Here is a 25,685-nt window from a genome sequence, read left to right on the forward strand (position 1 = left end):
GTATTTTCAGTTAAATGTCGCTTTGTGGTTACCTCTTTTTGAACAATTTTGTGAACAGAAATAGAGCTCTCAAAGAAAACACAGGAATGGTCAGAGAGTGCAACATCAGTCACCATAACCTTAGAGATATTCAGACCCTTTGAGATAATTAAGTCCAGAGTGTGCCCCTTATTGTGTGTGGGCTCCGTCACATGCTGAGTCTGTCCATAGTTATCAAGAACACAAAACAGTCCTGGGGGTTGTCAACATGGATGTTAAAATCACCAACAATGACTAGACGGTAAAAGTTAATACACACTATAGTTAATACAGTTAATACACACTATAGTTCAGTAAAGTCATCAAAAAAGCTCGCACAGTATTTGGGTGGACTATAGATATTTAGGAACAGAGCTCGAGAGGAGCATTTCAGCTGAAGGGCCACATATTCAAAAGAAGCAAAGTTCCCATAAGATGTCTTCCTGCATTGAATGGAATCATTGAACAAAATAGCAACTCCACCCCATTTCTTATGCATTCTTTCCTGACTCATAAAACTAAAGTTGGGAGGGGTTGATTAAATAAGAACAGCTGCACTGTGATTTTGTTCAATCCAAGTTTCCGTTAAAAACATAAAATCGAGATTGTGCTCAGTGATAAAATCATTGATTAAAAATGTTTTTCCTGCCAAAGACCTGACATTTAATAAAGCTAGTTTAAGTTTGTTGAATACACAATCAGTAAGATTTTTGTGACAAGCTGTGGCTGACATGGAATCACTGCTAAATTTGATAAACTCACACAAACATTTGAGCACTTCCTGTTTCCAAGCTGATTCATCGCTCTTAATTTATTACCTATCAACACAGATATCGGCAAAGCTACTGGCAGGCAGGGCCCCGGTATGTCCTGGAAAGAGTTGAGAGTGCCATACGCCGTTGAGCCTGGACCCAACACATATCAGTTAGAGTTTGTTGCGTTTTGTACACACACATCCTTATCAGGCTTCGGAGACCGCAGATGCTTTCTTGAAGGTGGGGGAGGTGGTTGACGTAGGCACGGTGATGAAGACGGGGGAGATGGTGTGCGTCTCTGCTTCGGTGAATTTGGTGGGCGTCGTAGAAGGGCGGGGGTAAAGGACATGCTGCCAGGGGGGGGAGGTGGTTGACGTAGGCACAGTGATGAAGACGGGGGAGATGGTGCGCGTCTCTGCTTCGGTGATTTAGATGGGCGTCGTTGAGGAGCGGGGTTAAAGGACATGCTGCCAACCCTGCGTATCGCCTTAGTTTGGTCATGGAGGGTGGGCAGGGTGAAAGGGTGAACGGAGAGTAGAGAGAGCTGTGGGGTGAAGGAACAGTATCCTCAGAGGTGATAGTGGGGGTGAAGGGCGGGGGAGACTCCTCTATTTGTCTCCCATAATCAAGATATTCCTCAGGTGGGTGCAGTGATTTTCAAGGTTTTCTGAGCGATGTGTTGTGTCTTTCTCTTGCTTTGATTCCTCTTCTTGGTTGTCCTTGGCAGAGGGAACAGATTGATGACGCAGGCAGTTGAATATGTTAGAGATAAACAATTTCACTCCTGACTTGTTCAGGCAAAATCCATTTGCCTTAAAAAGATGTCTGCGGTCCCAGAAAAAGTTAAAGTTGTCAATAAAATGGACAGAATGGTCAGTACAGGCAGTTGAAAGCCAGGTGTTCAGTGCAAACAATTTGCTGAATCTCTCCACTCCTCTTCTGACTGGCGGTAGAGGGCCACTGATGAACACCTTTGCATTTAGAGAGCTGACAGTTTCCAACAAACATTTAAAGTCTTCTTTCAGCACTTCTGACTGTTGTTTCACAACATCATTTGTCCCAATGTGCGGTACCACATTTTTTACAGTCGGATGTTCAGCCCCAATATGCAGGATCTTCACAGGAAAGTCAGAGGCCATATCCTTGGGAAAGTACTTTGGTGTTGTTCTTACTACACAGACTTTTTACATCTCTTAAAGCAGTCGCCCACAATCAGAGTTTCAGGCCCAGTCGTTAGCTTTCCCTCTAGTCTTTTACTTTTGGAGTAGCTATTCGTTCTTACCCTGCTGTGTGAAGAGGACAGGTTATCCAGGTCATCAGAAAGAGATCTCCGGTTCTGGGTCAGTGGATCGTATCTGTTCTGGATTGGCACACTCTGTGGTTTAGGAGGATTGTTTGTAGTTCTCCCTTTAGCAGCTGTCCACGGCTGTTTAGTATGAATAGGGTTTGAAGAGGCGCTTTTCCTGGGCTCTGCCTGTTGTTCGTCCTCCCAAATCCCATGGAAATGATTTACTCTTAGGCCTTGCACCCAGACATTTCCAGGGAGGACTACCACTTGTAGATTTATTACCCGGTACACAGCCCTCCTGTTCCTTGGAATCCTTATAGCTGCTAACTAGCTTTGAGTTAGCCTGCCTTTGTCCATTCTTTTGCAAGAAGGACTCTTTGTCTTCGTTAGCAAATCTTTTATCTCAACTTGACTACAAGGAAATAGTGCCACTTGGCGATTTTAACTGGGACTGGTTAACTACAGTGTCAGAGGATTTTAAAAACCTTTGTATCTCATTAAATGTTACTCAGATTGTAGACAGTCCTACTCGCCCAAATATTAAGTCCCCAAATAAGTCATCCTTAATAGATCTCATTTTAACTAATGTTCCCCATAAATACTCATCTGTGGGAGTATTTGAAAATGATGTGAGTGACCACTGTGTTGTAGCCACAATTAGGGACACAAAGGTCCAACACGGTAAACCTCGCATTGTCATAAAGAGAGACACAAAACATTTTGTGGAGCAGGGTTTTGTACATGATCTGTATGGTTTTGATTGGGGAAAAATCGATCTGTGTGATGATGTTAAAACTGCATGGTCTTATTTTTATCTTGGTTTTTTTGATCCTCAAGGCCTGGGCAAAGGCTAGGCAATCAGGCTCAGAGGTAGAATGGCTACGCTTTAGGCAGCTAAGAAATAGCTTCACATCGCAAATCAAAAGTGCTGAGTCTAAGTATTATCTGTCAGTTACCACAAAAAAGCCTAAATAATCCTAGAAAATGTTGGAAAGCCATTAAATCGTTATCCACCAGGGAAAGCCGTAATGAGCTACCTCCTTGCCTTGCCACAGCATCTGGCTCTATATCGGACAGGGCCACTATGTTAATTTGTTTTAATGAACATTTTGTGTCCTGTGGCTCTCTGTTTGATTCTGTTACTAACTCTGCTTCTTTGAACACCACAGTCTGTGACTCTGAACAATGTGGTTTGGAAAACCCTTTCAGTTTTTCTCCTTTTACTATTGATGTTGTTCATGAAGCCTTAACCAAGTTAGATCCTAAGAAACCGGCTGGCCCGGACAACGTAGAACCTTTCTTTTTAAAGATAGCTGCAGATTTTATTGTACCACCTCTCACTACTCTTTTTAACCTCTCCCTCAGCAAAATTCCAAAAATATGGAAGTCAGCTTATGTCCTGCCTTTACTAAAAAGAGGGGAGGCCACTTTATTAAATAATTATAGGCCCTTCTCTAAATTGTCAGTTCTGGCTAAGGTTCTTGAACGCCTAGTGAGGGAACAGGTAAAGGAGTGTTTATGTATAAATGACATCCTATGTAAACATTAGTCAGGTTTCAGAAAGCAACATAGCACCATCACTGCGACAATGAAAGTAGTGAATGATATTGCTGGTATTTTAGACAATAAGCAGAGTTGTGCAGCTCTGTTTATTGATATTTCCAAAGCGTTCAATGCCGTCGATCATCATATCTTGAAGCAGAGGCTGGCCAGTATTGGCATATCCAGCCATGCAGTGGGGTGGTTTGTGAACTACCTCTCTGAAAGCTCCCAATGCGTTCAATTTGATGGGCTCACATCTGAGTGGTTAAACATTACTAATGGTGTACCACAAGGTTCTGTTTTAGGTCCACTATTATTCTCCATCTACAACAGTTTAGGTCGACGATACCGGGATGTATTGTGTAGGTCCCTCCATTAAGGAGGCTGTTGTTAAATTGCAGGCTGTTTTATTATTCAGACTCAGCTCTAACTAAAGCTTCTTTTAAATGTTGATAAAACGAAGGTAATGCTATTTTCAAAAGCCAAAAAGACACCAGGGACCGCTTTGGATTTGTTTACTGCACAAGAAAAAATACTTGAAGTGGTTGCCACTTCAAATGTTGATAAGTATGTAAATCTGTAACTGTGTTGTATGATGTCCTTTTTGTGTTTGTCTTCATGTGTAACCTACTGCTGCAGGTCTCTTGAAAAAGAGATTGATGATCTCATGAGATTCACCTGATTAAATAAAGATTTGAAAGGAAATGAAAACGTGTTTTGTGTCCCATTGCTAAATGTGATAATACTTCTGTAAACACAAGCATTTAAAAAAAAAAAAACGAAATCCAAACCAACGCCATCCCCTTTTCACAGTTTCTACAGAGCAGTTGGATGGCTGCAGTTTAAGTTGAAGGCATTTGTAAAAGTTTTGCAATTTCACCAAAGTCATATGCTGTGCCAACATTCCAAAATAAAGACAGATTTACAAAAGCCTTTGTGAAAGCACAGTTTATTGGTATATTGACATTAAGAAAAGCAGCAGTCAGTCATCTGGAACTAAAGACCTGCAAAAGCAAAAACATTTGTGAATCATCAGTTGGATGATGGATACAGAAACAGGGCATTTAGCAAATTGTGTCTTACCAGCAAGGTCTTTAGAAGACATATTTGCTTGGAGCGTGCCAGGGAACAGGCTCTCCTGGGATGTAGCGGGTTTGAGCAACTTGTGACCTTTTGCGTTGGTATCTCGAACGCGAGCTAAAGGAGGAGACTGGCTCCAGACCAGCCACCTCGCTGAAGACTGGCTCAGGTTCCTCTTCACCAGCAGGTTCAGAGCTCAAACCAGGCCTAGCTGAGCTACCATAGTCGACAACTTGAATATTGCTGTTATAACCATTCCCTGCATATGCAGGAGCCCTGTAATTGCCAGGGCCAGCACTGGAACTGGCCTCTAGAAGAGCGGGACCAGCCACCTCGCTGAAGACTGGCTTAGGTTCCTCTTCACCAGCAGGTTCAGAGCTCAAACCAGGCCTAGCTGAGCTACCATAGTCGACAACTTGAATATTGCTGTTATAACCATTCCCTGCATATGCAGGAGCCCTGTAATTGCCAGGGCCAGCACTGGAACTGGCCTCTAGAAGAGCGGGACCAGCCACCTCGCTGAAGACTGGCTTAGGTTCCTCTTCACCAGCAGGTTCAGAGCTCAAACCAGGCCTAGCTGAGCTACCATAGTCGACAACTTGAATATTGCTGTTATAACCATTCCCTGCATATGCAGGAAGCCCTGTAATTGCCAGGGCCAGCACTGGAACTGGCCTCTAGAAGAGCGGGACCAGCCACCTCGCTGAAGACTGGCTTAGGTTCCTCTTCACCAGCAGGTTCAGAGCTCAAACCAGGCCTAGCTGAGCTACCATAGTCGACAACTTGAATATTGCTGTTATAACCATTCCCTGCATATGCAACCTCAGGCTCACTGACCTGAGGGTTGTTATAGCGCCCATCCATCCAACTAGCATCTTTAAAATTATAATAGCTACCAACATTGCCCTCTGGAGCACTGGTGTCATATCTAGACGCTGCATAAGCAACCTCAGGTTCACGAACCACAAGGCTGTTATAGCGTTCATCCCTTAAACTAGCATTGTCATCTTTAACCACAGCCATGTTAGGGCTGCGGTAGAAATCTGGAGCCCTGTAATTGCCAGGGCCAGCACTGGAACTGGCCTCTAGAAGAGCGGGAAGTTCAGGAGCGTTGTTAGATCTCAGTACGGGTACAACTGGTAGATAGGAGCTGCTGCCCGGATCAGAACTGGCCCTTCTTTCCCAATACCGATAGCTAGAAGGGGGTGGCCAATGCATGAAGCGTGGAGCAGCAGTTTCTGTTTCAAAAGGAAAAACATGTTAGCACTTTACTCTATTTTATTGTAAAAATCTTAAGGCAATATCGTCTCACCTTGTTGTATAGGATGACAGGTTATGTAGCCAATAAGCAAGCAGGAAATCCACAACATCCTGCAAAGAGATTTCATTTTAGATTAGGTTTCAATCTTACCAATCAATAAGCTACAAGTCAGTTGTCTACGTACATGATTTTAGTTAGAGATCCAGGTACATTCAGGATATGTATGCTGTGTGATTTCTTCAAGCAACTGTAGAGGTAAAGCATAGACAAAAGTGGTCATATTAACAATTAGGTAGCACAAAGTACAAATAAAAAAATGAAACACCCAAACCACAGTTAATACCTGCTAACTGCAACAAGCGTCTCCAACAAGCAGCTTTCCACAATGTCTTCAGAATCCAAAGAAGCTTCTTTTAAAGGATCCTCAAGGCTGTGTTAATTACTGTTTAAGTGGGAACACCTGCCAACAAGGACACCTGAGGTGTGTTCAATGTGAAAAGGTCCAGGCAGCTCCCTTTCATTGACACTACATTGTATGAATCATGAATACAAAATTGAAAAGACACAAGTGTCGGCCGGGAGCAACCTACATTTATATATTATATGTTTGTACAGTAAGTGCGGCTAAAGTATAAAAATACTAAGTGTTCAAATAATGTATTGGTTGTTGAATTGTCTTTGTTTTAATTTTTATATAATGCACACCCTGCCGTGGTGCCCTTGAGCAAGGCACCGGACATACCCCTTCCCCCCCACTTTCATTGCTCCCCGGGCGCTGTACCAGTGGCGTAGCTGTTTAACCACGTTGGTTTCCAAATCAGTAAGCAACTCACATTTTTAGCCTTGAATATTGAAGTGGCAAAGGGTCAACAGGTCATGGTGCTGGGCTGTTACAGACCCCCCTCAGCAGTCAAGGCAAGGCAAGGCAAGGCAATTCAAAGTGCTTTACAAAAAATGAAAGACATTAAGAAAATGGCATTTAAAGTCAGTCATTAAAAAGCAAAGATAATAAAATAAACATTAAAAGAAAAAATACATGGATAAAAGTTACAGTGCAGTTTAAGATATGAATAGTTCAATTAAAAGTAGCGGCAAAAAAAAAGAGTCTTCAGCCTGGATTTAAAAGTAGTCAGAGTTGCAGCGGACCTGCAGGTTTCTGGGAGTTTGTTCCAAATATTTGGAGCATAATAACTGAATGCTGCTTTACCATGTTTAGTTCTGACTCTGGGGACAGAAAGTTAACCAGTCCCAGAAAACCTGAGAGATCTGGATGGTTCATAATTTAGCAGCAGGTCAGAAATGTATTTTGGGCTTAAACCATTCAAAGCTTTATAAACCAGCAGCAATATTTTTTTGAAATCAATTCTTTGACACACAGGAAGCCAGTGTAAAGACTTCAGAACAGGAGTGATATGATCCACTTTCTTAGTGTTAGTGAGGACTCGAGCAGCGGCGGTCTGAATTAGCTTCAGCTTTCTAATAGATTTATTAGTGAGACCTGTGAAGACACCATTGCAGTAGTCGAGTCTACTGAAGATAAAAGCATGGACAAGTTTTTCCAAATCCTGCTGTGACATTACTCTTTTAATCCTAGAAATATTCTTTAGGTGATTGTAGGCTGATTTAGTAATTGTTTTAATGTGACTGTTGAAACTCAGGTCAGAGTCCATGACTACACCTAGATTTCTGGCTTTATCTGTTGTTTTGAACATTGCAGACTGAAGCTCAGCGCTAACTTTTATACGTTGTGCCTTGGCTCCAAAAACCATTACCTCAGTTTTATCTTTGTTTAATTGGAGAAAGTTCTGACACATCCAGTCATTGATTTGTTCAATGCACTTACTCAGTGTTTGAATTGGAGCATAGTCTCCTGGTGAAATTGTTACGTAAATGTGTGTGTCATCTGCATAGCTATGGTAACTTATTTTGTTGTTCTTCATTATCTGAGCCAGTGGTAGCATGTATATGTTAAAGAGAAGAGGCCCCAAGATGGAGCCTTGAGGAACCCCACATGTCATATTTGTCAACTCAGATGTGTATTTACCTATAGAAACAAAGTTGTTTCTGTCCTTTAAGTAGGATTCAAACCAATTTAGAACTGTTTCCGAAAGTCCCACCCGGTTTTCCAGTCGGTCTAGTAATATGCTGTGGTCAACAGTGTCAAACGCAGCACTGAGATCTAAAAATACTAACACTGAAGTTCTGCCACTGTCTGTGTTTAAGTGGATGTCATTGAAGACCTTTACAAGAGCAGTCTCGGCGCTGTGGTTTGGACGAAAGCCTGACTGGAACACATCGAAACAGTTATTTAAATGCAAGAAATTACTCAACTGTTGAAAAACAACTTTTTCAATGATTTTACCTAGAAATGGCAGGTTTGATATGGGCCTGTAATTGTTCATTACTGAAGCATCTAGATTATTCTTTTTTAAGAGCGGTTTAATGACTTCAGTTTTCAGGGCCTGTGGAAAAACACCTGAGTAAAGAGACTTGTTTACTATGTGAAGTAGATCTGAGGCCATGCAATGAAAAACATCTTTGAAAAATCCTGTTGGAATAATATCAAGGCAGCAGGAGGAGGATTTCAGAAGTTGAATAATGTCCTCTAGGTTTTTATCATTAATCTGATGGAATTGTGTCATGGTGTTTGAATTGATATTAGGTGGACACAGGGACAACACATTTGCTGTACCTGATGCAGAGGCACTGGCCGTTTCTCAATCGCGAGGATGCTGGCTTGGTAGTCGCGTACTTCCAAGTCACTTCCTTCAGAAACGAAGCAAGTATGCTTCCAAGCCACGGCTTCGGAAAACGAAGAAGAATGGAACAGACTAACAAGTGTGCCACTCTCTCTAACGGTTTCAACATAAACTGTACCGAAAATAAATACCTCACGATGTCTATCTAATTATGAACTTGCTTTACTTTCACGGAACACATTTTTGGTGATAACAAACAAATGTAACAAAGTAACATATTTACCAACACATGTTCTACGCCACTATACTTACATTTAAATGTGTGCTGCATCGGTTCAGCAATTCTCCACAAGGGTTTTTGAAATTGGTCCTTGCGCAAAGCATTGTGGGGATTTTAAGGACGCAAAGTCTACCCATGTGCAGCCTCGAAATTTCCCCCAAACCAAGGACGCGGCCTCGGTGGAATTCCAAGTATGCTGGAGATTGGAACAGTCCTTCGGCGGCACTCGATGACGTAGCATCCTTGAAATATTGGCTTGGAAGCCAGAATCCTCGAGATTGAGAAACGGCCAGTGACTGCTTGTCTGATTTTCTGAATTTTGTCAGTGAAGAAGAAGACAAAATCATTGCAGTCCCTGGTGGATACAATTTCAGAGGCTACTGACACTGGGGGGTTTGTTAGTCTGTCGACTGTAGCAAACAAGGCACGTGCGTTGTTTTTGTTTATGGTAATGATGTCAGAGAAGAAAGACTGTCGTGCGCTTTTCAAATCCAAATTATAAAGGCCAAGTCTCTCTTTCTAGATTTCAAAATGAACCTGGAGATTTGTTTTTCGCCACCTACGTTCAGCTTTTCGACACTCTCTTTTTTCTGTTTTCACGGTCATGGCCTTTCTCCATGGAGATATTTTCTTGCCAGACACTTCCTTTACCTTAGTTGGAGCAATGGCATCTATAACATTTTTAATTTTTTAATTAAAATGATCTACTAGCTCATTTACTGAGATGTTAGCAGGGGCAAGTGTGGAAGAAAAATTCTGAGTAAACATTTCCCTAGTATTTTCAGTTAAATATCGCTTTGTGGTTACCTCTTTTTGAACAATTTTGTGAACAGAAATAGAGCTCTCAAAGAAAACACAGGAATGGTCAGAGACTGCAACATCAGTCACCATAACCTTAGAGATATTCAGACCCTTTGAGATAATTAAGTCCAGAGTGTGCCCCTTATTGTGCGTGGGCTCCGTCACATGCTGAGTCTGTCCATAGTTATCAAGAACACAAAACAGTCCTGGGGGTTGTCAACATGGATGTTAAAATCACCAACAATGACTAGACGGTAAAAGTTAATACACACTATAGACAGCAGTTCAGTAAAGTCATCAAAAAAGCTCGCACAGTATTTGGGTGGACTATAGATATTTAGGAACAGAGCTCGAGAGGAGCATTTCAGCTGAAGGGCCACATATTCAAAAGAAGCAAAGTTCCCATAAGATGTCTTCCTGCATTGAATGGAATCATTGAACAAAATAGCAACTCCACCCCATTTCTTATGCATTCTTTCCTGACTCATAAAACTAAAGTTGGGAGGGGTTGATTCGATAAGAACAGCTGCACTGTGATTTTGTTCAATCCAAGTTTCCGTTAAAAACATAAAATCGAGATTGTGCTCAGTGATAAAATCATTGATTAAAAATGTTTTTCCTGCCAAAGACCTGACATTTAATAAAGCTAGTTTAAGTTTGTTGAATACACAATCAGTAAGATTTTTGTGACAAGCTGTGGCTGACATGGAATCACTGCTAAATTTGATAAACTCACACAAACATTTGAGCACTTCCTGTTTCCAAGCTGATTCATCGCTCTTAATTTATTACCTATCAACACAGATATCGGCAAAGCTACTGGCAGGCAGGGCCCCGGTATGTCCTGGAAAGAGTTGAGAGTGCCATACGCCGTTGAGCCTGGACCCAACACATATCAGTTAGAGTTTGTTGCGTTTTGTACACACACATCCTTATCAGGCTTCGGAGACCGCAGATGCTTTCTTGAAGGTGGGGGAGGTGGTTGACGTAGGCACGGTGATGAAGACGGGGGAGATGGTGTGCGTCTCTGCTTCGGTGAATTTGGTGGGCGTCGTAGAAGGGCGGGGGTAAAGGACATGCTGCCAGGGGGGGGGGAGGTGGTTGACGTAGGCACAGTGATGAAGACGGGGGAGATGGTGCGCGTCTCTGCTTCGGTGATTTAGATGGGCGTCGTTGAGGAGCGGGGTTAAAGGACATGCTGCCAACCCTGCGTATCGCCTTAGTTTGGTCATGGAGGGTGGGCAGGGTGAAAGGGTGAACGGAGAGTAGAGAGAGCTGTGGGGTGAAGGAAACAGTATCCTCAGAGGTGATAGTGGGGGTGAAGGGCGGGGGAGACTCCTCTATTTGTCTCCCATAATCAAGATATTCCTCAGGTGGGTGCAGTGATTTTCAAGGTTTTCTGAGCGATGTGTTGTGTCTTTCTCTTGCTTTGATTCCTCTTCTTGGTTGTCCTTGGCAGAGGGAACAGATTGATGACGCAGGCAGTTGAATATGTTAGAGATAAACAATTTCACTCCTGACTTGTTCAGGCAAAATCCATTTGCCTTAAAAAGATGTCTGCGGGTCCCAGAAAAAGTTAAAGTTGTCAATAAAATGGACAGAATGGTCAGTACAGGCAGTTGAAAGCCAGGTGTTCAGTGCAAACAATTTGCTGAATCTCTCCACTCCTCTTCTGACTGGCGGTAGAGGGCCACTGATGAACACCTCTGCATTTAGAGAGCTGACAGTTTCCAACAAACATTTAAAGTCTTCTTTCAGCACTTCTGACTGTTGTTTCACAACATCATTTGTCCCAATGTGCGGTACCACATTTTTTACAGTCGGATGTTCAGCCCCAATATGCAGGATCTTCACAGGAAAGTCAGAGGCCATATCCTTGGGAAAGTACTTTGGTGTTGTTCTTACTACACAGACTTTTTACATCTCTTAAAGCAGTCGCCCACAATCAGAGTTTCAGGCCCAGTCGTTAGCTTTCCCTCTAGTCTTTTACTTTTGGAGTAGCTATTCGTTCTTACCCTGCTGTGTGAAGAGGACAGGTTATCCAGGTCATCAGAAAGAGATCTCCGGTTCTGGGTCAGTGGATTGTATCTGTTCTGGATTGGCACACTCTGTGGTTTAGGAGGATTGTTTGTAGTTCTCCCTTTAGCAGCTGTCCACGGCTGTTTAGTATGAATAGGGTTTGAAGAGGCGCTTTTCCTGGGCTCTGCCTGTTGTTCGTCCTCCCAAATCCCATGGAAATGATTTACTCTTAGGCCTTGCACCCAGACATTTCCAGGGAGGACTACCACTTGTAGATTTATTACCCGGTACACAGCCCTCCTGTTCCTTGGAATCCTTATAGCTGCTAACTAGCTTTGAGTTAGCCTGCCTTTGTCCATTCTTTTGCAAGAAGGACTCTTTGTCTTCGTTAGCAAATCTTTTATCTCAACTTGACTACAAGGAAATAGTGCCACTTGGCGATTTTAACTGGGACTGGTTAACTACAGTGTCAGAGGATTTTTAAAAACCTTTGTATCTCATTAAATGTTACTCAGATTGTAGACAGTCCTACTCGCCCAAATATTAAGTCCCCAAATAAGTCATCCTTAATAGATCTCATTTTAACTAATGTTCCCCATAAATACTCATCTGTGGGAGTATTTGAAAATGATGTGAGTGACCACTGTGTTGTAGCCACAATTAGGGACACAAAGGTCCAACACGGTAAACCTTGCATTGTCATAAAGAGAGACACAAAACATTTTGTGGAGCAGGGTTTTGTACATGATCTGTATGGTTTTGATTGGGGAAAAATCGATCTGTGTGATGATGTTAAAACTGCATGGTCTTATTTTTATCTTGGTTTTTTTGATCCTCAAGGCCTGGGCAAAGGCTAGGCAATCAGGCTCAGAGGTAGAATGGCTACGCTTTAGGCAGCTAAGAAATAGCTTCACATCGCAAATCAAAAGTGCTGAGTCTAAGTATTATCTGTCAGTTACCACAAAAAAGCCTAAATAATCCTAGAAAATGTTGGAAAGCCATTAAATCGTTATCCACCAGGGAAAGCCGTAATGAGCTACCTCCTTGCCTTGCCACAGCATCTGGCTCTATATCGGACAGGGCCACTATGTTAATTTGTTTTAATGAACATTTTGTGTCCTGTGGCTCTCTGTTTGATTCTGTTACTAACTCTGCTTCTTTGAACACCACAGTCTGTGACTCTGAACAATGTGGTTTGGAAAACCCTTTCAGTTTTTCTCCTTTTACTATTGATGTTGTTCATGAAGCCTTAACCAAGTTAGATCCTAAGAAACCGGCTGGCCCGGACAACGTAGAACCTTTCTTTTTAAAGATAGCTGCAGATTTTATTGTACCACCTCTCACTACTCTTTTTAACCTCTCCCTCAGCAAAATTCCCAAAATATGGAAGTCAGCTTATGTCCTGCCTTTACTAAAAAGATGGGAGGCCACTTTATTAAATAATTATAGGCCCTTCTCTAAATTGTCAGTTCTGGCTAAGGTTCTTGAACGCCTAGTGAGGGAACAGGTAAAGGAGTGTTTATGTATAAATGACATCCTATGTAAACATTAGTCAGGTTTCAGAAAGCAACATAGCACCATCACTGCGACAATGAAAGTAGTGAATGATATTGCTGGTATTTTAGACAATAAGCAGAGTTGTGCAGCTCTGTTTATTGATATTTCCAAAGCGTTCAATGCCGTCGATCATCATATCTTGAAGCAGAGGCTGGCCAGTATTGGCATATCCAGCCATGCAGTGGGGTGGTTTGTGAACTACCTCTCTGAAAGCTCCCAATGCGTTCAATTTGATGGGCTCACATCTGAGTGGTTAAACATTACTAATGGTGTACCACAAGGTTCTGTTTTAGGTCCACTATTATTCTCCATCTACAACAGTTTAGGTCGACGATACCGGGATGTATTGTGTAGGTCCCTCCATTAAGGAGGCTGTTGTTAAATTGCAGGCTGTTTTATTATTCAGACTCAGCTCTAACTAAAGCTTCTTTTAAATGTTGATAAAACTAAGGTAATGCTATTTTCAAAAGCCAAAAAGACACCAGGGACCGCTTTGGATTTGTTTACTGCACAAGAAAAAATACTTGAAGTGGTTGCCACTTCAAATGTTGATAAGTATGTAAATCTGTAACTGTGTTGTATGATGTCCTTTTTGTGTTTGTCTTCATGTGTAACCTACTGCTGCAGGTCTCTTGAAAAAGAGATTGATGATCTCATGAGATTCACCTGATTAAATAAAGATTTGAAAGGAAATGAAAACGTGTTTTGTGTCCCATTGCTAAATGTGATAATACTTCTGTAAACACAAGCATTTAAAAAAAAAAAAAACGAAATCCAAACCAACGCCATCCCCTTTTCACAGTTTCTACAGAGCAGTTGGATGGCTGCAGTTTAAGTTGAAGGCATTTGTAAAAGTTTTGCAATTTCACCAAAGTCATATGCTGTGCCAACATTCCAAAATAAAGACAGATTTACAAAAGCCTTTGTGAAAGCACAGTTTATTGGTATATTGACATTAAGAAAAGCAGCAGTCAGTCATCTGGAACTAAAGACCTGCAAAAGCAAAAACATTTGTGAATCATCAGTTGGATGATGGATACAGAAACAGGGCATTTAGCAAATTGTGTCTTACCAGCAAGGTCTTTAGAAGACATATTTGCTTGGAGCGTGCCAGGGAACAGGCTCTCCTGGGATGTAGCGGGTTTGAGCAACTTGTGACCTTTTGCGTTGGTATCTCGAACGCGAGCTAAAGGAGGAGACTGGCTCCAGACCAGCCACCTCGCTGAAGACTGGCTCAGGTTCCTCTTCACCAGCAGGTTCAGAGCTCAAACCAGGCCTAGCTGAGCTACCATAGTCGACAACTTGAATATTGCTGTTATAACCATTCCCTGCATATGCAGGAGCCCTGTAATTGCCAGGGCCAGCACTGGAACTGGCCTCTAGAAGAGCGGGACCAGCCACCTCGCTGAAGACTGGCTTAGGTTCCTCTTCACCAGCAGGTTCAGAGCTCAAACCAGGCCTAGCTGAGCTACCATAGTCGACAACTTGAATATTGCTGTTATAACCATTCCCTGCATATGCAGGAGCCCTGTAATTGCCAGGGCCAGCACTGGAACTGGCCTCTAGAAGAGCGGGACCAGCCACCTCGCTGAAGACTGGCTTAGGTTCCTCTTCACCAGCAGGTTCAGAGCTCAAACCAGGCCTAGCTGAGCTACCATAGTCGACAACTTGAATATTGCTGTTATAACCATTCCCTGCATATGCAGGAGCCCTGTAATTGCCAGGGCCAGCACTGGAACTGGCCTCTAGAAGAGCGGGACCAGCCACCTCGCTGAAGACTGGCTTAGGTTCCTCTTCACCAGCAGGTTCAGAGCTCAAACCAGGCCTAGCTGAGCTACCATAGTCGACAACTTGAATATTGCTGTTATAACCATTCCCTGCATATGCAACCTCAGGCTCACTGACCTGAGGGTTGTTATAGTGCCCATCCATCCAACTAGCATCTTTAAAATTATAATAGCTACCAACATTGTCCTCTGGAGCACTGGTGTCATATCTAGACGCTGCATAAGCAACCTCAGGTTCACGAACCACAAGGCTGTTATAGCGTTCATCCCTTAAACTAGCATTGTCATCTTTAACCACAGCCATGTTAGGGCTGCGGTAGAAATTTGGAGCCCTGTAATTGCCAGGGCCAGCACTGGAACTGGCCTCTAGAAGAGCGGGACCAGCCACCTCGCTGAAGACTGGCTCAGGTTCCTCTTCACCAGCAGGTTCAGAGCTCAAACCAAGCCTAGCTGAGCTACCATAGTCGACAACTTGAATATTGCCGTTATAACCATTCCCTGCATATGCAGGAGCCCTGTAATTGCCAGGGCCAGCACTGGAACTGGCCTCTAGAAGAGCGGGAAGTTCAGGAGCGTTGTTAGATCTCAGTACGGGTACAACTGGTAGATAGGAGCTGCTGCCCGGGTCAGAACGGGCCCTTCTTTCCCAATACCGATAGCTAGAAGGGGGTGGCCAATGCATGAAGCGTGGAGCAGCAGTTTCTGTTTCAAAAGGAAAAACATGTTAGCACTTTACTCTATTTTATTGTAAAAATCTTAAGGCAATATCGTCTCACCTTGTTGTATAGGATGACAGGTTATGTAGCCAATAAGTATGCAGGAAATCCACAACAACCTGCAAAGAGATTTCATTTTAGATTAGGTTTAAATCTTACCAATCAATAAGCTACAAGTCAGTTGTCTACTTACATGATTTTAGTTAGAGATCCAGGTACATTCAGGATATGTATGCTGTGTGATTTCTTCAAGCAACTGTAGAGGTAAAGCATAGACAAAAGTGGTCATATTAACAATTAGGTAGCACAAAGTACAAATAAAAAAATGAAACACCCAAACCACAGTTAATACCTGCTAACTGCAACAAGTGTCTCCAACAAGCAGCTTTCCACAATGTCTTCAGAATCCAAAGAAGCTTCTTTTAAAGGATCCTCAAGGCTGTGTTAATTACTGTTTAAGTGGGAACACCTGCCAACAAGGACACCTGAGGTGTGTTCAATGTGAAAAGGTCCAGGCAGCTCCCTTTCATTGACACTACATTGTATGAATCATGAATACAAAATTGAAAAGACACAAGTGTCGGCCGGGAGCAACCTACATTTATATATTATATGTTTGTAAGTGCGGCTAAAGAATACAAATACTAAGTGTTAAAATGATTAGTTGTTGAATTGTCTTTGTTTTAATTTTGATATAATGCATCCGGAAAGACAGACTAGTCTCAATTAAATTACATATTAGATGCTGTTTGTTTGAAGCGGCATTCATTCATTCATTTATTTTGTGTGGTATTTGATGGAAAGCCTTGGTACCTTTATATAATATACAGTAGATGCCATGCTTGGTAAAGGAGATTTCATTTGCACTGACCCAAGAGAGGCAGACACTTACATCCGGTAGAAATGTAAAAAAATAAAACAAGTATATTATCCTGATTACTAACTTGGCTACACTCAAACTTGATCCACGTATGAAAAGCAATAATAGCATTTAAAACATTGAAAAGCGTGTATTAATGACATGAGTGTAGCCTACAGTAGGTTATGAATATTACATTCCTGGCATTGTATGAAGAACACGTGATTGACTGTTCTTGGGCAAATACAAATTCCATTGCATAAATAATGAGGCTTTTATTTTGAAAGATAAAAGCGGAAGTCAAGTGTGTCGGTTAAACAAATAACGGAACTGGGGATAATTGCCAGAAGTTGTTTTGTTGAAACCCGTTAAGTAAGGACGAAAGTGTTTTTATCGTAAAGATGGTTGTGTGGTTCTAGTTTTCGAGAAAAAGAAGGGTAGTCATTGTCACGACGTCTAAACTTTATTTTGCTGTGCGTCATGATTTCCAATCACAGGCCGCCGCCAAATGACCGAGGAAAAGTTATAGACCGTTACCGTCGATGCAACTAACTGGAGTTGAATGGGAACGGAGACACACTTTAAATTAGAAGATGAATTTCGGTGTCCCCGCTAATTCGCTGCTGCTTTTCCGTGCCTGCGACGAGGGGGACTATGAAACAGCCCGAGGTATCCTGGAGCCCGGAGCCCCAAAAGAGTCTGGGAGGCAGAGCAGGCTGCGGTCAGAAGTGGGGTCGGAGTGCAATACCGTGGACATGTTGTCTCTGGTACCGGTGGACTCTACAGACGAGGAGGGGAACACCGCCCTACAGTTTGCCTCAGCCAGCGGTCATGAGAACCTGGTCCGGTTTTTGCTACGAAAGGGGGCATCGGTGGATAGCCGCAACAACTACGGCTGGACCCCGCTGATGCAGGCTGCTAGGTGGGGCTGCGGGCTGGAGTTCATTACACTGTTATAAAGTCATAGGAGAAGGACTCACCAACCTTCATTAAAACTCTGGTGATCTTAAGTTTGTCATTTCATGCCGGTGTTGGTAAAAACTTCACAATACCGTGAAGACATTGTCAGGAGCCACTCTTTAATTTGTCAACTAGAAACGGCCACATTTCTTCCTTTTTTTTGGTTGCATGGAGTTTGGCGGAGCATCATGTGTTTACTATCTTATTTTTACAATTAAATAAGTTTTATTCTAATTATTCAGTTCAATTTGAATGTTTTTAGCCCTTTTCTTGGTGCATTTTGTTGTCTGATGCCAAATCGTGTTCATATCTTTACTAATCTTTTCATCATAGTGCCAAGTGTACAGTTAAGTGCACACACAAGGAACACCATTTAGTAAAGACCCTGAGATTGGGTAAAAGGGATAGATAATTAATATCTACTAGCATTGTTATTAATGCAAAAATTGCATGTGTTTGCTCCAATGGGTCACCGCAAAGGTCTGATGAACAACACCTGTCTAGCTGTCTATGTAGAGTTCTCATGTGTGTGTGCCAATCTATAAGATGCTCACATTTCCTTTAAAAATTGTGACATAACTTAATTGACATAATGAAAGTAGGACTGTGCCTTGTCAACTTCCTGAGAGTTGATTCTTAAGCTAGGAAGAAATGTTTACTTAAACCGCATTTCTTATTCTCTGTCCCTTATTCTCCACCCAGGTTTGGTCACCTGACTGTTGCCCACATCCTGTTGGAGAACGGGGCAGAGATTAACGGACGGAACCGGCTCGGTGCAAGTGTTCTGACTATGGCCGCTCGTGGGGGACACACGCATGTAGTCAAGCTACTCCTGGAGAGCGGGGCCTACGCTGATGACTACGATCATCTTGCTATTGCTGCAGAGGCAGTATCCAACGGCAACAACAACAACAGCTGCAGGTAGGGGCTGTTTATGCCAAACAAACTAAAACAAAACTACATTTAGATTACCTTTTTATAAAAAAAAATGTGTAGTCTTCAACTTTTGTTTATCAGTTTCTTCCAAACTAATGTGGCTTTCTCTTTTACAGTGGGAACGGTTTTGGAGGAAGTGAAAGCTGTCTAGGAGATGGTGGCGGTAGAGAATTCATGGACATCATAGCCTTGATGGTCGCGTCTCAGCATGGCCACGAGGCCACGGTGCGCCTGCTGCTAGAATGGGGCTCTGATGTCAACTTTTCTCAGAAGACCACTGGCTGGGGACCACTGATGGTGGCCACCCTCGGCGGGAAGGTGGGTTCAATGGATAGATAAACCAGATGGACGGATTGTGTGTGATGTGTATCTTTGGAATATCTTGATGTGTGTTTCGTAGGTGGCTGTGGCTCAGCAGCTGGTGGAGCGAGGAGCGGACCCAGACAGGATCAATGTTCTGTCCAAGACGGCCTTTGAACTAGCCATGCAGCTTAAACAGAGAGACATCAAGGCGTATCTGGACTCCATCACCACTGTGCGACCACAGACAGGTAAGGCTTCCTTCCCAGATAGTCTGAAAATGAGTTGAATTCTTGGAACGTATTTTTGTGTTTTTATTAAGTTTAATAGAGAATTTAAATCTGACTGCTCTTTTTCAACATGTTGCTGTTTTGCAATGCAATTATCACTGATGTGTGAACAATGGCAGCTGTCAGCCTCTTTGATGTTCAATAGCTTCTCACCGGCAGCTCTTAGCTCAGTTTTCCTTTCTACATACGAGCCTTTTATTTTAATTTTAAAGGACATTGCATATGATGTCGTTCTGAAACTAAACATTAACATGAGCTCACTTCTGGCTACACTGTTTGACACTTACATGTAAGCTACCAATCAATAACGATACATTTGGCTCATACTTTAATGTAAAAGCAGTGCCATTGGCAGAGCTACAAATTATAGGTAAAACATCATTTAGTGGTTTTACCCTAAATGTATTAAACAATCGTGGCAGCACTGAACATTTTAATTTTACAGCATGTTTTAAATATATCTTTAAGTGTAATGTGTTTCTTCTTTCTCTATTTTTAAAGTACACTTGTGAGTGGGGAGCTCAGCAGTGATTAATATTTATTTACATAACCCTCCTCACACACACTTACACACAGATGATGCTGAGCTATGTGGAGTCAGGCCAAGTAGAACTGTTGTTTCAGTATATCACTGACTTTCTCCACAGACGATGAGAGAAGAAGACCAGATGTGTTCAGTGCTCTCAAGTTGGGTGAGTTAAATTGAACATTCAAAGATTTATCAAAACTAAACACATTAAATTAGGATTTGTACTAAAAACATGTGTGTTTCTTTACTCAGGAAATTCACAGCTGGTCAAGGAGATCTTGGAGGAGGATCCTACTCAGGTGAACTCATCCAATCAGGAGGGAGCGTCACCTCTCATGATCGCGGCAGTGAGTGGTCAGCTAGAGGTGGTGCAGCTGATGGTGGATAAGAAGGCCGACATAGACAAACAAGACGGTGTCCATGGGTGGACCGCTTTAATGCAGGCCACCTATCATGGGTAAGAAGGAAATAATTGTAGGTAAATTGATCAAAGGTCATTTTTTTATGATTGCTGACCTTATCCTACTTTCCCACTCTTCTTTTGTGTTCTCCGTCTCCCTCCTCCTTTCAGTAATAAAGACATTGTCAAGTACCTGTTGAGTCAAGGGGCTGATGTCAACCTCCGAGCTAAGAATGGATACACAGCCTTTGATTTGGTCATGTTGCTGAACGACCCAGGTACCCCCCACTTTTATCACTTTACTCTAACACCTCTTTGAGAAAATGTGCTCTTGTTTAAAAACACTTCCCTTCCAAATAAAACGTTATAAATAGCAGAACTATTTCAAAATCATAAATCCACCATTTGTGAAAACAGCAGAACCCATTTGAAAAAATAATAGCAGGTATTTGTCTCTTTTATCAAGTAAGCTTAAGAATGTTTAGTTAGGACATAGTGTGGAGGTACTTGTGATTAAAAAAAAAAATAAAAAAAAAATGTTTTTACTCAGTGAATCCTTATTTATTTTCTCTCTTCCTATTTTGGATATTTTTAGATACAGAGTTGGTGCGTCTGTTGGCATCAGTTTGTATGCAAGTAGACAAGGACAAGTCGAAACACCGTGGCAAAGCATTAATAACTCGCTCCAAAAGCCGACAGTCCCTCAACAACGTCCCTGTGCCACCTGACGAGAAGGGAGGCCTAAAGGTAAAAGACAAGTCCTGTGAATACAAATCCAAACCATCTAACACTGATAAATTATATTAAACTAAAAATCACATTAACATGTCGGACTTCCTTCCAGTCCTGGTGGAGCCGCATGTCCAATCGGTTCCGTCGGCTTAAGTTGACTCACACCCTGAGGCACAGTCTTTCGTCCAACCGACTGGCTCCATTTCCAGACGATGCTGAAGCTTCATTGGATGCCACAATGAAGGCGGATAGGAAGCAGGCTGCTGTGTCTAATGAGGCGCTGGCATCAACTTCTGCCATGGGGGGGAACGACAACAACACTGCTTGGGCTGTCAAGAGCAAAGATTCTGGTGAGACAGAGAATAATATGAATTCTTCATCTGTTTTAGAGCACAATTACTGTAGTCTCTAACAAATAAGATGTTTAGATTATCAGGGGAACTCTACCAATTTCACACATCAAGTCTATTTGTGCCTTGTGTAGCTCCGGAGTGATCTGCTGCTTTTAAATGTTGGCATTATTTTTCACGGGTGGGGAGTGACTGCATATCTTCATGTGTTGATCCTTGAATTCGGAAAGATGTCATACAGTCGTTGTATATCAAAAGACAAGGAGGTCAAATGTGTAAATGTAATTAATTGTTCCCTTTTCAGGTCTTGGCAGGGCAAACTCAGAAAAGGAGGACTTTCTAATAACCACAATGGTAGGAGGGTTGGATTTGATTTAAACTTTTTAAGCTTGTTGTGAATAAATGACCCTACCTAGACCAAGAGCATTAATTGGTTATTAAACAATGTTTTCTATGCCCTCTAGCTCAGGAGTGGTGCGCCCTTAACCCGTCTGCCCAATGACAAACTCAAAGCGGTGATCCCTCCCTTCCTGCCTCCGTCCAACTTTGAACCGTGGAACTCTGACCGCTCGCGTCTCCTCGGGGAGGGGAAGAGCGAAACACCCCGCCTGCCCATGCCACCCCAGAGGAAGCTGAACAGCAGTGGAAACTCAGATATTGTGAGTGTTTGTGTGTCCGAGGACTGGTGCTTGTCTAAAACCATGTTTGATGTCATTCACATGTCTTTTTTCCTATATTCTCCTCTCTCAGACATCTATCAGTCGTGTGGTTAGCAGGTCCATAAAGTTTCCCAGCATCCCTAAAGGCCCTTCCTCATCCTCTCCTTCAAACTCTGGTCACTACCACTCCCCCCACTCTTCAGGAGGCTCCAATGGGGTGGCAGGAATCAACCGAGACTCGCACAACCGTTCAGGTTTACACAAATTAATAAACATACGGTGACACTTAGTTAACTGTAGCCACCTGGTAACATACTCTTTTGTCCACCAGGGGGCAGCGCAGACAGTGTTCTCTCCCAGATAGCAGCCCAAAGGAAGCGAGCAGCGGGCCTGATAGATGTGAAGGCACAAGCTCCAGAAAAGCCGCCCAGCCAGACCCACAGCCAACCCTCAGTGCCCCCCCCAGCTGACCGCCTGCCGCTGCCTGATATCAGCCTCCCTGAAATCCACTCACACCAAAGCCTGGTCGCTCCTGACATCCACTCCAGAAGGGTCTGTGTGTTCTCTTCTGTCATAACAGTGTCAAAAAAGTGTTTCAAAGTGTATTCTATAGTGTCAGTGAATCCACCCTTCTCCTTTGTAGAAGATGGATTTAAAGAAGAGACCTCAGTCTGGTAACTCCTCCACATCCAAGAGCACGTCGCCCACTCTGACTCCGTCTCCCTCCCAAACGCCAAAGCCCCCCAGCGGGCCGGGAGATTCTCTGTCCTCAGCCTCCTCCCATCCTCGCTCCAAGAGCAGTGGTGGCTCGAGCAGTGGAACCATAACGGATGAAGGTGATACCATCGTTCTGTTTGCAACATGTTTGGCCACCGCACAAGCATTAATTCCACACTTATTTAGCAAGTAGGCTGATGTTTAAGGGAAAGCAGAAACCAATGTTCATTTATGTGCATAAGCATTGATTGCTTTTATTATTTACGCAGTAATTAGTTGTTGGCAACTCATTCTTGATCACTTATGATGGACCATTAGATCTTGACATATAATAATGAACACACATGAGGTTACAAGTGTCAACCCCTTTATCTTCGAATCATAAATTATTATTTTTTTATGTTCTTGCCTTTTCCAGACGAGTTGTCGGGTATTTTGAAGAAACTGTCCCTGGAGAAATACCAGCCCATATTTGAGGAACAGGAGGTATTTGTCAAAATGGAATTCCAATACATTTTTCCTTCAAATATAAAGTCTGTCTCTGTCTTTCGATTTTGATTGTTCTGTTCTCAAAGCAAATGGACCGCCTTTCCCATAACATCATTTTTTTTAAAGGAATGCATGGACTGAACAGTTTTGCACTCATATTGAGGTGAAAGTTGTAGATATCTAATTTATTGCACATGGTTCATACAGTGTTTTTTTCTCGTCTTTTAGGTGGACATGGAGGCGTTCCTGACTCTAACAGATGGAGACCTGAGGGAGCTGGGCATTAAAACAGACGGACCCAGACAACAGATCTTGGCTGCCATATCAGAGCTCAATGCTGGGAAGGTGCATACCTTTGAAAAAAAACGTTTTCTCTCCAGGAAAACTTTGTTTCCAGCAATCTCTGTAATCTAACTATAGACAGCAGAGATAGGCAGAAATGCTTTGAATAAGTACAGAATTAGTATCATCTTTGCCTGAGAATGTTAAGTTGTTCTAATACTGCTGTTGGTTGTCAACAGGGCCGTGAAAGGCAGATCCTTCAAGAGACCATCCATAACTTCCAGTCTTCCTTTGGTAGCAGCGCCAGTAACACAAGACAACCAGGTGAATCACGCTGTGAGTGTCAAAAAACTAAGCTATCAAATCCAGTGGAGAAATTTGAGCACGTAAACATGCAAAGACAACATCATAATCTGTCTCCCTATCACTTTATCTGACTTATTTTCTCTTGCTCCACCTTTTTTCCCCTAGCACCAACAGGTTGGATGAGACACCAGGTTCGTTCCTCCAACAAAAGGTAGCCTAGCAGCCCAGATGTGCAACAGGAAGTACATCAAAGGTACTTAGAATAAGACTAAAACGCTGGCAACCTACAGCCAAGGTACGACTTAAATGGAGTCTTCTGGACGTTTCCCAGACTACTCGTGCAATGGGATGCTGCAGCAAAACAACCAACAAGACCCTGACCCTGCTTATAGGATCAATCCCATTAAATAATTCGTCTTATGGATCCTAAAGCAGGAAAGGTATGACAGGGCTGGTTGAGTCCAAAGCAGAATAATTTGCAACGCACAAATGTCGCAAAATCTACTGCCAATGCAGCGAAAAGGGTTACGCAAAGGGGTTTGAGAGTAGAGAGTATCCGAACAAATGTGAGAGACACAGCCTATGTATTGTTAAAACGGAAAGGTAAGTCAGGAGAAAGAAAGAGACAGATTATGAGTATAACAAATACTTACAGGTACTGTATTAGTGATACTGTGATTGAGACTTAAAAGGTGCACTGATGAGAAAAGAATATGAAGTGAGGAAAAAAAGGGATATAAGCAAAGGTTTATTATAGTCATCCATTCTCTGGGACAGTTTGTGTGTTTATGTCTTTTATGTCTTCATTTTATAATATGTTTCTTAATGTCTTCCATTTTTGTAAAGCACTTTGAATTGCCTTGTGTTGAAAGGTGCTATATAAATAAACTTGCCTTGCCTTATAGGCCACTATGTACAAAAAGAGGATTTTTATTTAGTAGATATATTATGATAATGCATAAGGTTTTTTTTTTTGTACGGTTCAAGGTTTTATTTGACTTAGAATGAGGGGACATTGTTTTATGAGCAGTATACATTAAGATTTAAAGACAGGCATTGTGCAAAAGTTTCCACTGAGCCTGTTCTATGTTTTTGCATCTGGCTCTGTCCTTACGAAGCACTACATCATTCCAAAATATTCGATACTTAAAATCCAAGATTTAAATCCACCGGATGGTTTGTGTTCACATGGGTCGGATCAATATGAGATGAAACCGATATCATATCCTGTTTAGTATCGTTCTGAGCCTGTGGAAAGATGAATAAACATTATGTACGCTTTCAATGAAGAATCTGGATGATGAATTGAATCGTTAAAAACAGGAATGAAATCTGTGAAATGCTCCAGAACAAAAATAAACTGAATACAAACTCTATTTATTGGTGTTTGGGTTTAATAGTTGGAAACCAGGTTCCAGCTTTGCGTATGTAAAGCTTCCACAAGATGGCAGTGACCTTCTATTAATGTGTGATGGTTATGTTAAGCTCTCATGATCATAACACCAGAGGGAGCTCCACAAATCATGTGAAACCCAGATTTGGCACAAAAAAGGGGGAATACACGTTTCGCAATTATGCCACATCAAGGTGGAACGCTCTTCCCACAACTGTAAAGGAAAGTAAAACTATACTTACCTTCAAAACCTCTCTTAAAGAGCACCTTCGGGGGAGAGCATTGCAAAACTGGCCCCGGTAATGGTACAAATCTCAACCTGTCGTTCAATGGACAGCTTCCAAATTGTCATTACACCTGGGTAAAACAGAGTCCATTCTCTTCGGTTCGAAACATAATCTCAGCAAATCTGACGACTTCTCAGTTGCAGTGGGCGACATTATTGTCACAAGTAAGAAGGAAATTACATCCCTAGGATCTATTCTTGAGGCAAACCTCTCCTGTGACAAAATGGCATCCAATGTAATAAAAAAAGTCAATCAAAGAACTAGATTCCTATACCGGATCTCCTCTCTGGTAAACAAAAACACCCTGAAAACTCTGGCAGGAGCACTCATTCAAGGGTACTATGACTATGCTTGCCCGTCATGGTACCATAGCACCTCCAAGGCGCTAAAAAT

The 25,685-nt window shown here is 42.4% G+C and overlaps 3 protein-coding genes across 5 annotated transcripts; 1 reads left to right on the forward strand and 2 right to left on the reverse strand.

Moving 5' to 3' along the window:
• Positions 1 to 4,533: 4,533 nt before the first annotated feature.
• LOC117543679 lies at positions 4,534 to 6,359 on the reverse strand. The gene is made up of 6 exons (XM_034212126.1): positions 6,288 to 6,359; positions 6,129 to 6,191; positions 5,996 to 6,054; positions 5,487 to 5,921; positions 4,687 to 5,302; positions 4,534 to 4,607 (listed from the first exon to the last, which is right to left on the reverse strand). Coding segments are annotated over exons 2-5 (1,101 nt in total). The 5' UTR covers positions 6,131 to 6,191; positions 6,288 to 6,359; the 3' UTR covers positions 4,534 to 4,607; positions 4,687 to 4,697.
• A 7,860-nt stretch (positions 6,360 to 14,219) lies between these two features.
• Positions 14,220 to 16,184, reverse strand: LOC117543678. 2 transcript variants are annotated; one of them, XM_034212125.1, is made up of 6 exons: positions 16,156 to 16,184; positions 15,997 to 16,059; positions 15,864 to 15,922; positions 15,172 to 15,789; positions 14,373 to 14,988; positions 14,220 to 14,293 (listed from the first exon to the last, which is right to left on the reverse strand). In XM_034212125.1, coding segments are annotated over exons 2-5 (1,284 nt in total). In that variant the 5' UTR covers positions 15,999 to 16,059; positions 16,156 to 16,184; the 3' UTR covers positions 14,220 to 14,293; positions 14,373 to 14,383. The 2 variants fall into 2 exon arrangements, with proteins under 2 accessions (XP_034068016.1, XP_034068015.1); XM_034212124.1 differs by having other exon boundaries at positions 14,373 to 15,789.
• An 802-nt stretch (positions 16,185 to 16,986) lies between these two features.
• On the forward strand, positions 16,987 to 24,988 carry LOC117543586 (ankyrin repeat and SAM domain-containing protein 6-like). Of its 2 annotated transcripts, none has more exons than XM_034211937.1 (18): positions 16,987 to 17,584; positions 18,325 to 18,543; positions 18,675 to 18,876; positions 18,959 to 19,109; positions 19,796 to 19,840; positions 19,930 to 20,134; positions 20,249 to 20,355; positions 20,673 to 20,824; positions 20,922 to 21,159; positions 21,464 to 21,513; positions 21,624 to 21,818; positions 21,910 to 22,072; positions 22,150 to 22,370; positions 22,462 to 22,654; positions 22,954 to 23,021; positions 23,253 to 23,369; positions 23,546 to 23,642; positions 23,778 to 24,988. In XM_034211937.1, exons 1-18 carry the CDS (start codon positions 17,256 to 17,258, stop codon positions 23,825 to 23,827), a joined length of 2,802 nt encoding a protein of 933 aa, XP_034067828.1. In that variant the 5' UTR covers positions 16,987 to 17,255; the 3' UTR covers positions 23,828 to 24,988. The 2 variants fall into 2 exon arrangements, with proteins under 2 accessions (XP_034067828.1, XP_034067829.1); XM_034211938.1 differs by having other exon boundaries at positions 23,546 to 23,630.
• The last annotated feature ends 697 nt before the right edge of the window (positions 24,989 to 25,685 follow it).

The sequence above is a fragment of the Gymnodraco acuticeps genome, unplaced genomic scaffold (assembly GCF_902827175.1).
Source record: "Gymnodraco acuticeps unplaced genomic scaffold, fGymAcu1.1, whole genome shotgun sequence".
NCBI lineage: Eukaryota > Metazoa > Chordata > Actinopteri > Perciformes > Bathydraconidae > Gymnodraco > Gymnodraco acuticeps.

Coding starts and splice junctions, on each gene's coding strand:
- LOC117543679 (XM_034212126.1), bottom strand. Junction 5,922..5,995: donor CTGTCATCCTATACAACAAG/GTGAGACGATAT, acceptor CTTTTGAAACAG/AAACTGCTGCTCCACGCTTC. Junction 5,303..5,486: donor GGTTGCATATGCAGGGAATG/GTTATAACAGCA, acceptor ATGCAGGGAATG/GTTATAACAGCAATATTCAA.
- LOC117543678 (XM_034212124.1), bottom strand. Junction 15,790..15,863: donor CTGTCATCCTATACAACAAG/GTGAGACGATAT, acceptor CTTTTGAAACAG/AAACTGCTGCTCCACGCTTC.
- LOC117543586 (XM_034211937.1), top strand. CDS start 17,256: ATGAATTTCGGTGTCCCCGCTAATTCGCTGCTGCTTTTCCGTGCCTGC. Junction 18,544..18,674: donor AACAACAACAACAGCTGCAG/GTAGGGGCTGTT, acceptor TCTCTTTTACAG/TGGGAACGGTTTTGGAGGAA. Junction 21,160..21,463: donor TGTCAAGAGCAAAGATTCTG/GTGAGACAGAGA, acceptor TTCCCTTTTCAG/GTCTTGGCAGGGCAAACTCA.